Source organism: Scomber scombrus, chromosome 14 (assembly GCF_963691925.1).
Source record: "Scomber scombrus chromosome 14, fScoSco1.1, whole genome shotgun sequence".
Lineage (NCBI taxonomy): Eukaryota > Metazoa > Chordata > Actinopteri > Scombriformes > Scombridae > Scomber > Scomber scombrus.
Window position 1 is genome coordinate 24,316,053 of NC_084983.1, and position 13,422 is coordinate 24,329,474.

General features: G+C 40.7%; 1 protein-coding gene across 1 annotated transcript in view; it reads left to right on the forward strand.

Annotated features, from left to right (window-relative positions):
* The first annotated feature begins 2,200 nt into the window (after positions 1-2,200).
* The window catches only part of stk32a (serine/threonine kinase 32A), a 57,323-nt gene continuing 46,101 nt past the window's right edge, over positions 2,201-13,422 (forward strand). Inside the window, exons 1-3 of the mRNA XM_062432533.1 lie at positions 2,201-2,252; positions 7,890-7,945; positions 13,072-13,223. Coding sequence (XP_062288517.1) covers positions 2,201-2,252; positions 7,890-7,945; positions 13,072-13,223 — 260 coding nt within the window. The remainder of the gene's footprint in view (positions 2,253-7,889; positions 7,946-13,071; positions 13,224-13,422) is intronic.

Sequence of the window (13,422 nt, forward strand, 5' to 3'; positions counted from 1 at the left end):
CTTAAAGAGACAGAAAAGAAAAACTCTACAGAAACTGTGATTAACTGTGATTGTGTCTTAAGACTTGCACAATAGTTTGTCATATTTCTAGTTACACTTCAGTAAAGATTTTAAAATGAAATCTATTTATCTTGCTAAAAACGCATTATGGGATACAACTTGTGTGGGGTTTTTTTAATGAGTGAGTATGAACGACGGGGAGACCTCATCCCCACAGCTACAGTAGATCAGCTGGCAGCGTATGAAACGTGCCTCTCCAGACGCACGGTGGTGGCGAGCCCATAACACAGGCGGCGATGTGGAGGTCAGTCGTTCAGCGCAATGTGCCGAGCAGTGTAACCCTTGAGTTTTGGTCCCCGTGTCCTCCGTCCTCCACGGACAAGGGATTCCGCATTACCTCCCGTCGGCTCAACCAGCAAGTCACGTCTCGCTGTGCAGTTTCATTTTTCGGGTGGCAGGTGTCCCGGCGCGTCGTCATCCGAACACCGGACAAGTGATACCTTTGACTGTTGCTCTGCTGTCGCTCCTCTTCTCTGCAGCAAACCGGGCTGGGAATGGTCCGATGCTTCACCAGCCGGTGGCGTTGAGAGGTAGGTGCCCACAGTTACCCTGCATGGATGCAGAGGGGGGGTTACTTTCTATTCAGCGCATGTCCCCCCCTCCCCACGATCAGTTATGGGCCCCAAGCATAGTGTCCTCTACGGGGAACTGAGCAATGCGGCTTCCCGCACTAGTTTTTGAATATTTAATTTAAGCCAAAAGCGATAGCTATTCAAATGTGTGGTGACCTTATCATGCAGTCTATGAATGACATGGATGAAAAGGGTTTCCCCTAGTGGATTCAACGTTGCCACGGTGACTTGAAGTTTGCCTAACCCACAAATGCATCTGATACAGCAACTCATCTCTCAATCACTCTCCTTTTAAGGTATTAAGGGACCAGCTATTGTTCATGTTAAAAGAACACACACAGGAAACCACTCAAAGTGCCACGACATTAAATAACTTGAACTTAGTTTCGGATGCTCAAACTCCCTAAACGATGAGGTTATCGCAGGAATATCTTGTTACATGCACACATGATGAACTGACATGTTAGGCTGCTGAATTAATTCACACCCTAGTTTACATGTTTCACGAGGCAGCAGTTGTTGTTTTTTACAACATGTAGTAAGTAATGAAATAAGGCGTCCTGAAGAGGGCAGCCTGAGGGATACCATTCATTTACAGCTACATAACATCAGCAAACTGTAAATCAGTAGCCTTCAATGCTCTTAATAGGAAAACGGTTCACACCATTGATTACATGCACTATGTACTAGAGACAGTGCTCCTGTGGGATGATGATGATCTGATTAAAATGAATGAAATTGTAGATAAATGACAGATGGAGAAATTACAGAAGAAAGAAAAGGATGGAAGGAAATGTATTTATGTAATATTTGTGATAAAAGTTTTTTTTTTCTCTACATTAACCAAGTTGTTTTTTTAATCTAGTTAACATGGATGGTAATGCCTTACTGCAGCTATTGCTGGTCATTTAAGTTTGCGAGTGTTTTATCTAAAAAATGTAACATTTAAGAACATTTTGTGTTAATCACTGGGTGCTGTTCATTTCTCTTCCTCTTTTCTTTTTCTCTCCCTCCCTCTGTCCCGACCCTCCTTCCTTCACTCTGCTGGCGGTGTCATATTTTCCTGCCTCCCCTCACAGGTTAGACTCAGTCAACAGAGGGTCACAGCCACAGACACATCACTCACCCTCCTCCTCCTCCTGGCTTACAAGAGTTGACCGTCTGCCTGGATTCATCCAAACAGCAGTGGAGACGGACAGGAAACGTACACTGTAGTGGTTCTGCCTGTGTGTGTGTGTGTGTGTCAGCACTTCATTCCTTTTATTGCTCCCCCAAGCCTTCTTGTGTGTGTGTGTGTGTGTATGTGTGTGTGTGTGTGTAACGATGTGTGACTCTGTCAAGGTGGAGAGTTAAGGGGAAGACGGGACCTGTTCTAGTCAGCAAAACCGTGCCAACTGCTGCATATGTGTGTGTCAGGGTTGAGAAGACTAGCACATGAGAGTGTGTGTGCGTGTATGTGTGTGTGTGACCGACTAGTATTAGCCAGGCTATGAGTGCGTCTGAGAGTCGTTCAATGCTGAGTTGAGCTAAGGGAGCAGAACAGGAGAATCTGAAAGAGAGGAGCAGCCATGGGGCTCGGACAGTCCAGCAAGGCTCCGGTCACTGATGACACAGATGAGGGTGAGTACCAGTGATGCTTTTCTTTTTCTTTTTGTTGTTGTCTGTCCACTCTTCTGGTTCAAATCTAGCAAAGGTGGGTAAAACAAAACGTATACTTACACAAGTTCTGAGCGAAATTCAATCCTTATCTCAGGATGCACATTTTTTTCTGCAGCCTTATCCGTGTGCTATTACTATTACCTGACAAAATTAAATGCACTTATTCAGTAAGTGGTTAGATTGATGTAGTGATGATTAGCTCTGCTGCTAGTCTTCCACAGCAACAGGAAAGAGGGATACCCCTCACTGCAGGCACAGTTTGACTTTGTCTTTGAACATGGCTACAGCAATGTATATCCATGTATAGATGCATTAAAGACAACAGAACAATAGAGCTAAATTGTGTTCTTTGAAACACAAAAGATATTTTCAAATTCTTGGCATTGGTGGGGGGGGTTTATGATTACCTTAAAGTGCTTGAATATTGCCAGGCTATTATCTTAAATTTTCTCAGAGTAAATCCCATCAAAGTCAACATCAAAAGGAGTTATTACTTTGATTGGAAAACACCTTAGTTGGAATTTATTTCCCTTTTATCTGTGGCCTGAGTAAGATAATACAATGTGAATTTATTGATCTTAGTCAGTCTCTGAAATTAATTCCACTCTGGCTGCACCCCACGGACTTGTAAATCAGTGTTACGTGAGGCAATGATTTAGTCAGAAGTGAAGTGGCTTCCCCAGGTTTTCCTCAATGTAGAGTAAACTATTGTTGTTGTTTTTTCTTTGTGTCTGGAATCACAGATGATCTCATGCATTTGTTTCTCCGCATGAAGTTTTAAAGTAAGGATGAAACCTCTAATTTCACTTAAACCCAACAGGTTAAAAATATTATTATAAGAAATAATATTCCATCACTAATCTTTAATTTGTTTGTCTGCTGAGATAGTAATTTCATTTTTGTGCGACAAACCATAATGTATTTTCACCATGACTGTGTCAAATTACGGTATCACACTCTCTAATGAAATCCACATCTGTGGCTTTCTTTTTTTCACTGGAGGCAATTTTTATCAAAGAGGAAATCATTATTCATGGTTAACCTTGCTGCTTAGTCATCTAGCGTGCTGTTCTGGAAATGTCACTCATAACAGAGCTTCTCTGAACCCTGAGTTAATGCAACTGTGCCTTCTGCAACCTTCTCTCACAAAACAGCGTGGGCGATTTCACCAAGGGCAGCGGAATATTAAACACAGAGACACATTGTTTTGAATTAGAAGAAGCAATGCTCACTGGAAACAAGGTAATCCCCTTATTGATGAAACCTGCATCAGAGACAGCCAGGGTTCTCCATTTGAGGTTTTAAGTAAGCAGATGGGCACTCCTTGACTTTGTTGCTATTGCTCGACATTGTGGTGTTGCGATTATATTCCTGATACACACCTCCCAACATACACAGGAATCACAGTGCATGATTAGGGCAGAGAGGGGGAAAAGCATGGAGGATGAGGAGAACCAATTGAAGCTAGGTTGTGGAAGAAAAAATCTGACTACATGCAAAGAAATAAAAAAAATGAGATGAAATTGAAAAGAGGAACTCAAACTGTATTTTCAACATGGATCATTGAGATGGAAAAGGTTGCTCCTGATATTGCTGCATCTCCTGATGTGCCAAGTATCTGTGTTTTTTAATCTCGTGACATGGGTCAGTGGTCACTGCATGTTGAGTATGCATCATGCGCTCACCCCTTCGAATAGCAATAAAGATGCAAATTGAGTTTTCTCTGTACACTTAAGGAAGCTGAAGTGCAAAGGGTCGTTTCAAGGTGATAATTGCCAGAGAGGTGAATTTTATGTTTGAATGTTTATTCAGCTGTGACTTTTTCAAAAATATATCATCTGAGGTTTCTAATCCTCATTTTCATGTAGTTCCTGCACTGCTAAAAACCTACCAGATAGTTTTAAATACGGTTAATGGTAAAGCTCTGAGGAACATGTCACTTGTTCACAAATGTGGTAGTCTTTGAGCCTTTCAAGCCTTATTTTCAATTTAGATAGTGGTTGCACACTATAGGGCCATAATCAGGCCAGGCTTGGAAAAGAATATAAATACATGTTTTTTTTATCTACTCTGGCAAAGAGCTCCTCTTATATAGTTACAGCTACATTTTAATATACATTACTGTCCATTTTTGTAGTCTTTATCGTCAATGTATGTAAAACTTAACCTATAGATACAAACCAACCAAGAAATAAAAAACCTGTCAAAAGTTGCCGAAATAAAGAAAAAGAACCATCATTTTGTTTAAAATGATAATTATTTATGCTGAAACTGAATTTATTTGCAGAACAAATTAACATAATGCTTTCCTTGCCAGCGTCAGTGCACAGACAGATGCATATTTCACATTTCACACTGAAGCAATATTAGTTGATTTACAGTTAGAGTTGTTAGCATGAAGGTGAACCCTGTCAAGACATGTTTATTTCCTCTGAGAATGATGTGTGTACCAAGTGTGTCCCTTATGTGCAACATACGTTTTCCACTTTGTGTAAGGAGACCCTTCTTAATGGACAGGCCCTGTTTACTGCCGATCATGCTTTATTCACATTGCAGTGGCACATGGACCCATGGGTTCTGTTTCAGTTGTCAGAGCAACAGCATGAGCGCTGATGGTCGTCAGTGAGTACTTAGGTGATTTATAGGTTCGCGTGTGAAAGGCAAGAGCGAGAGGAAGAGCGACAGAGGGGGAGTCAGAGTGAGAGGCTGTGTCTCTTGACAACATTTGAAAGAACCATTTATGTTTTTTAACACTGGAAACCTTAACAACAGAAAAACAGTTGAATCTCCTCTTCTTTGTCCTACACAACAAAATTGTTCATCACACAGTGAGACTTTCACTTAGTTGAGTTCGCTCCTGCTCTCCGTTATCACTTACACTACGCTTTGTAACAGCCAAACTCATGAGTTGCTCTCATTTACATAATTGTATTCTGTTGTCAGACAACAGAATCACTATAGTGATGATGTGTCATAAATGCTACCTGTTAACCAGGCAAACACATTCCTGCATCAAGTAGACCTCTTTACTGTTTGAGACGAAAGTTGGCAATAGTGAGATAGACGTGGTTGTCAGTCCAAAACAGTGGTCCTAGATTGTACTGTGAGACACATGCACTGATGACAGCTGTGGTGCTTTGGTGACCGAACACAGTGTGAGGCAAAATTCCGACATTGTCAGAAATCTAAGACCAAATTCTCACAATGTGGCTGCTACTACTAAAAAACCCACCAAAATATGGCTTTAAATAATACAGAATACGCTCGCTGCCATGACATTTCATAAGTGCAGTTTTGGAATGAAGTTGAGGGGAAAACATACGTGTTGCTTTTCATCAGAGCAGCACAGATGACGTGCTGATAACATGCCTCATGTTGATATCGTACAGCACATAGTAAAGGTACCTAAAGACATCAATCAAGTCACTAGTTTATAATCATGAGGTTGTAGGTCAATGTCAGCATACAGGTTAATGATAACATCTCCATTGTGTGATCAGCGTTATTGATATTTACAGAAGGTTAGAGGCAACAGAAAGTAGCTAACTTTACTGCCACACAAACATGTGTGCCAACATCCCCTAATATAGTATCTGAGTGTCTGTTTTGGAGTGCATGAAGGCCTTTAGTGTGAACGGTGGCCCAGAACAAAGAGATAAATATGTATTATTCAGCTTTAGCTGGCTTAGTTTGGACATACTCAGACAGACAACTTTTGGCAGACAGAAAAAAAAGGCAGACAGATGGTACAGTACAGTCACACAGAGAGTGTGAAAGACCCAAAACTGAGCAAGCGTGATTACTTAAATCCAAACTGATTAGCACGTGTCAGTCAAATTGAAATTGACTAGCAGACGAGTTCCTCAGTCAGATGATTTCTTCAGTTAGTTAAAGCTGTGGACTGGTCTGTCAATGTGTCAATTCTCCTTGTGCTTGTAGCTGTCTCTAAAAAACCCATCAAAGCAGAACCTCCACATAGCTTAGCAGGAAAATGACCATGTTTATCTGCAGTGTGTGTCTGTTAAAGTCTCCCTCCACTCAAAAATATATTTTTCTTATTGTCCCTACAGTTAAATGTTTAAGCTTTACTGCGCAGAATGATGTATGTGCAGAGTTTGACACTAGAAGGCTGTTTTCACAGTCACTGACTGAAATTTGAAAAATGTTCCTAAGATCACTGAAAATGATTTTAAAGGGGTGGGCCTATGAGCATGATTTGTGACATCACAACTAGTTTTGAAGCCAATCCTGGTCCAGTATTCAATTTACACAAGTGTGATGTGGAAACTTGAAGCCTCCCGTGCACATCTATTGGGAATTGACTTGACATATTGTGTCTTGACTTTAATGAGGAAAAAAGAGTAGAGGTCAATTTAAAGGATTTAATTGTGGTCATAATACTTTTTTTCTGGAAAAACATGTCCTACACATTATTTTTCCATTGAGTATTTTTCTGATGTCTTTGTTTGTCTGGAGGGGATCATTATACAGAAGTGATTGTATTTTTGTGTGAATGTGGGCCTCATATGGTCCCTATCAAAGTGGGTTGTGTAAACACTCCAAAACACATAGCATGTGAAAAGGAAGTGCCAGTGATACGTGACTAACAGAGCATAACATTAACTGTCACATCAAATAGATCCAGAGACTGCGGACAGAAGGTGTGTGTATGTGTGTGTGTGTGTGTGTGTGTGTGTGTGTGTGTGTACATGCTCGCTATGCTATTATAAGACAGGCAGGTCATGCTTTGAATCAGCACTATATGTCCGATATATTATATATTTTTGAGAGTGATTCTGAATGTATTGTGAATATATGTGAAAGTGTGTGTGTGTGTGTGTGTGTGTGTGTGTGTGTGTGTGTGTGTGTGTGTGTGTGTGTGTGTGTGGTTAGATGATTGGAGAGAGTAGACAGCAGCTGTTCCATCTTCTGGGAAACCACAGAGAGGGGAAACCTTCTGTCCTGGTTGTCATGGCAGCAAGAAACAAATAGCCCCATCCGGTTCCAATTGGCGATAAATGTTGCTGGTAAATGGATGAGAGTGAGATAGGTAGTTAAGCTCTGGTTCAGGTCCTGTGTGTGAGAGTGAGAGCATATTCAGTAAATGGTTTGAAGAGAGCAGGACAATACGAAGGTTTGGAGGATATAAGGAAAGAATAAAGTATGTCTTATTTTTAGTGGAAAAACATGCAATGTTGTGCAAAAGCTTATTTCAGTTCTCTGCCATATAATGTCAGTGGCCTGTGGTTGCCCTGGAGACCTCCATGTGCTTCAGCCTGACAGTCACATTGTTCAAATTAGCTCAAAACAATACTCACATTAAAGTTATTGTAGCTGTAATGACACTGAACATTAATCCCTTTCCATTTCAATTTCTAATAATTCTAATGTTTCCCTCTATATTAGCAAGCATATGTTTCATAAAGTTCAAAGCTGAAATCAATAAGTATTGTACTACAGATTATGTACTACTACTATGTGTAGTATCTAGGTATTTTAGTATAATAAAATAATATTTTAAAAAAATGGATTACAGGTTTTAAGTTGTGTTTTGTATCACATAACTTAATTGAAATTTTCTCATTTTCTTTCCCACAGTTAATTTTGACCACTTCCAGATCCTGAGGGCAATAGGAAAAGGAAGCTTTGGAAAAGTAAGTTCATGTTTCCCAGAGTGTTAGTGTGTATTCAGACTGGAGGAAAAAAAATGTACCCATACTACTCAGAAATCAGTTGGACTTTAAAATAATGTTCCAGTATATTTCAGCTTCATGATAGATAACGTTATCAGTCCAAGAGAGGAAAAACGTTTATTTTCCCATGCAAACACATACAGTATATAAACAAAGAGTCAAACTCTTACAACATAGGTCATGTGAAAGACATACTAACACTACAATAGTAGCACTGATACACAAACACATATTCCAAGAGGACATGAGTATCACTCATGAGCATGCCAACAGTAGCCAGTACGTTAAAAGACAAAACAATGTGTGCACATTTGATTCCCGAATAAAGTTAAATTACAAGAGAAGAACCCAAAAATAAGAAAAAAAAAAATACATACATCCAAATACTACAAGTCATCCCCACTGTAAGTTTCATGTGATCCTAAATGTCCATCACAATTGCCTAAAGTCCAAGTTAATATCTTTCAGTTTGTTTTGTCTGACCAACACTCCAAAACTTAATAAATTCATTAATCAACCAATCGTTTCAGCTCTACCTTTGATGTCCTTGAATAGGCCTTTTAATATTAGGCACAACACAGTGATACCAATAATAGAACACCTCCCCTGTCTCTCTGTCAGTACAGGATTATGATCTACAGTCTACTAAAGCATTCCTGCTTAATTTGCTAAAGAACAACTGGCAGCTCTCCAGAAGCAAATCTGACGTGGCAGCAGTCATGTTCCCTCTTGCTGTTAAGTCATATAGTGCAGACTAAATTACATCAGCGTCAACAGTACATGCAAACATATAAAGAAACTTACGTGCACATGCATTCACACAACATGGATGTACATAGTATCAGCATTCTGTCCAACAACAGATAAGCAGTCTAATCACAGTAGATGGCAATCTGTTCAACGGGAGGAGTGATGTGATCAGGGTTTGGCTGATTAACTATGCCAGCTGGTCCACAGATCACTCTCTTAGATATCAGTAATCACTGTGCTTGTAGCACAGACAAGCACAACTACAAATAAATATGGGGTATACACTGATGCATATTGAAAATACTGTCTATACTGACACATTTTCAAAAAGGGGATAATCAAACACAATTTGATATATACATGACATGCCAGCTGCCCAACTGCCCAGACTGCACCAGGTGCAACATATTCTGCATTTTTAGCGTCATATAAAACTATTTATTCCCACTGAAGTGCACAAGGAAACATCTAAATACCCTACTGACACACCTGTAATCCTAATGAACGCTAACATGATGTTTCCCATCTCTAACATACACAAAATCCTGGTGTGAAAAGTCTAACATCTACAGGATTAAATTCATGATCACAGAGATTAAAGAGAAGCCCTGAAGTTTCCTTTCCAATGTTGTTGCATAGACAGCATTTCTGATTATTGCAGTGATGGTACGAATACACAATGTGTTCATGTATCACACGCAATAAAGCTTTAAAGAAATATTAATGAATGATGGAATATGCACTACTGTATTACAACTTTTTATGGGTTTCTCTGTAACCAATGGGATTTGGTTACTTCTAAGACAGAAGTGGAACCAGTCAATCACCTTCCCTCCATTCAGTACCAAGGACCTTGATTTTGCCAGTTATAAACATATCAAGCCTAGGGATGGGAATTGATGGGATTTTATATATTTTGATACCAGTGTCATTATCGATTCTGCTTATCAGTCCGATCCTTTATTGATTCCCTTATCCATTCCTGATCAATGTTTTGTGGGGAAAAAAATAGGCCTGTACAGGACTTTTGTCACAACGCAACTGCTTTATTATCTTCACTGTTTATCAGTGACCTTGCATGCTGATGAATATATTAAACATAACTGGCAGATAAGATAAATGGTCCACAGCCAAAAGTGAACTGCATTAATGAATTAATTAAATAATTAATTCATTAATTCATTAATTTGAAAGCATCTTACAGTCTCCTGCCTCAATGAGAATATCAACATGATGGGGAGGTAGAGTGCTCTGCTGTTATTAACATTAACTTTATATATTAACGTTATATATCCAACAGTGGAGAGTAGCCTCTCTGCTGCATCGTTAGCTCTCATAAAGTCACTGTCCAATATGCTGAGTGGGTGCAGTGTCGTTGTGTTGAGACAGACTGAACACCAAGTTTTTTTCTTTACCTCAGAGTTGTTTAATGCTGCAGTGTGTGTTGGTCAGCTTGTCTCGTTTGTTACTGCTGGAGTTCACTCTGCTAATGTTAGCCTGCTTACAGCGTGAAGTTCACAGTAAAGTTCACATTCATCTCACAAAGGTAATTATTTTGTGCGTGCAATCACTGCCGTTTTTGAAGATGAACTCCAAGATAGCTGAAGATAACTATAGCGTGTGTCACGCTCTAGACAGTTGAGAGGTTGCACTGCCTTCACAGCTGAGTTCCATCTTTTCCGTTTCGTCAACACCACATGCCTAGGCATGAACAAGAGGTTGAGCTTGGAGGCATATGATTGTGATGGATCAGACCATTTGGAACTGGTTCTAAACCGGAACCGGCCCTCGATTGCCATCTCTATCCGTGCCCAAGTGGTTAGGCTCTCCAAGTCCTGAAGGATTCATCTGCTTCCTGTGACTGACATAGTTAGTGTCAGGTCATCCATAAATGCTCCTATGGGAGGCTTCCTGACTCCTGACTTGGTTATTGGGCCTGTGTACTCCACCTCAGCCGACGACCAAATATTCATGTCCGAGGAAAAAAGGGACATTGAGATGGTGCATCCAGTGATGATCCCTTTGTCTAGTCAGTGTCACTCTGATGTGACTAGGTCAGATATTAACTTCAGATTAAATTTATCATAGTAATCCAAGATGAGATCTTTGAAGTGACTCAGGATGTGATGCCACTGCAATGTTGTTCAATAGTTTATGGAGTATGGAAGCGTATGCACTGACGAGGTTGAGCCATAGTACTACCACATCCCCTGTTTCTCCTTGTGGCTCTCTGACCTGCTGTGTTACCACTCCAATGTGGAGTGCCCCTGGAATTCCCCCCTTCTGCACAGAGGAGTTGATGCACTTGTTCTTCAGAAGGTGCTCTTTCAGCTGTTGGGCAACAATCCTAAAAAATATCTTCCCTTAAACACTGAAAAAACAAGATTGTTGAGTTCTCCCCCTTTGAAACCCCTACACCTGTTTTCCTCCAAACACCTTTTATTTTAAAGTCAGTAGTTGCTCCAGGTGTCTTGGTCAAGGCATCTCTGCATTCTCCTAAGTCTTTCCCTTGTACTGCATCACTGTAGGTGTTTTGACGATGGTTGTCTATATCCTCTTATGAGCATGCAGCTGCTGTGCTTTTGGTCTAGCCAGTGTTTGGTAAACCCAAAGCGATTTGCTTGAAATGCAGTGCATTTCCGTCTTCTGTACCACTCTGCTCTACAGAGAGTCATACGTTTCTTTTTACAGATGCCGTGGAGTTCTGCAAGCCTGTTTTTCTCATCCTTACGTGCCCCCTCTGAACTGCCTCTTAAAAAGTTGCAGTTTGTGTCTCAGCTGAGTGATCTTCTCTGCCCTACGGTTCTTGGTGTCTCCTGTCTGCACTCCCTGCCCCCCTCAGGCTCTCCTGGGCTTATGTTTCCTTGAAGATGCACATTGGGTTGCTGGCTCTTCCTGCCTCAGTTGCTGTATTTCTGTGGTACCTGCTGTCTCTCCAGCTGACCCCACTCTCTTTGTTGTAGTCATCTAGCCTATTTCTGGATGTTACTGGCCAGACATCCTGACATGATAGTTAAATCTAGTGATGCACTATGACACATCATCAGTCATAGTACCCAAAGTCCTCGGCTATTTCAGGTGTTTCAACTTCAGACACCCTCACCCAGGCAACCTGACCAAGAGCAATCAGTTCCTAGCCTGTGTCCAAGAAGCATTAGTTGGCTTGACCCTTGAAATCTACAGCCATCTAGAAGCTTTGTCTGCTTCTAGATTTTCCTACAAAGCCACTACCCCACTTCTCTACCAGTTCCACATATTTTCCCCTTGTTCTTCCTGCTGGCCTCCTCCACTCCTCTGCTCCTCCCAGGGCACTAAAAACTCTAGCATGACCACATACTTAGATGTCTGTTTCAAGAGTGGTCTGCAATGTCTACTGGGAATCTGCTTTGTTTTCCCAGGTGTATGATGCTGCAAATGGATTCAGCAATCACCTTGAGCACCCTTACTGCCTAAGGATAGCTGCTGAGGATGTTTGTTTCTTACTTACTACTGCTGGTGCTTTGACCTTGCCCCAACAAAACAGGTTACATAGGCTTGGCAAAACATTGTACACAGACTGGATGACAAAAAATGAGGTGAAAAGGGTTGAGCCTGCCACAACTTGGACCATGAGATCTTGCATTCCATTGCCTGTTACCATCTTATCCATGCACCCTGCTGCCACATCCCCACTATCACACTTTGAAGCAGCTCCTTGACCCCAGCTGTCACTTACTTCTGGACTAGATCCCACCTCTCTTTGCCCTTGGCTTTGTTTTAGTTGGTTGTTGGAACGCTGCCTAAACCTGCTCAGTCAACTGCCAGAGACCCCACCAGCACTCTGTGATTCAGCCAAGATTCAGCCTGGTCCATTGCCTCCTGTGTCCTCCACTTACTTCAGGTCCTCACTTCAGCTATAGCCTGCAAGTCTTTAGTTTTTCCACTGTGCCAAACAGTATATCTTAGATACAGATGTTTGTTTGTTTTTTGTTTTTGATCTGGTGAAATGATACAGGCAATTCTAAAAGTGAAATGATTACCATCTAATAAGGGGACAAACCACAGATTTCTATATATTATGCAACATAAATAACTAATAATCATATTGGACAAAACATAATGAATGATGATGCAGAATTGCAGGATGTTGACCAAGATGGATGACAGTATCATGTTGTTTATGATACTGACACTGAGAATTACATCATCATTTGTATGGATGATATGTTAGCTGATCAGACTGCAAAACACAGTATGAGTCATTTTTGTAAAGCCTTGAACGTAGTATAAGATACAAATACATTCTGATTCTTTTGACCACAGCAGTGAATTAATTAACCCTTCTGTGATCTTATCAGGTCTGCATTGTGCAGAAGAAGGACACCAAGAAGATGTATGCTATGAAGTACATGAACAAGCTAAAATGTGTGGAGCGGAACGAAGTCAGGAATGTCTTGAAAGAGCTGCAGATCATGCAGAACCTTGAGCATCCTTTCCTGGTCAACTTCTGGTAAGTCAACATTCTTTGGAGTAGTATGTGCATGTGCAGTTGTATCAATAAAGTCTGTAGAGTTTCATTTGAACAGCTCTAGGTCAATTCATGCAGAGGTCTTAGAAAATGCCTCTGGATACATTTTGACTTTGAATGTAAATGTTGAGAAATGCATGTAGTTATTGTGTGAAATCATCTTGAGTACATGATGAATGAT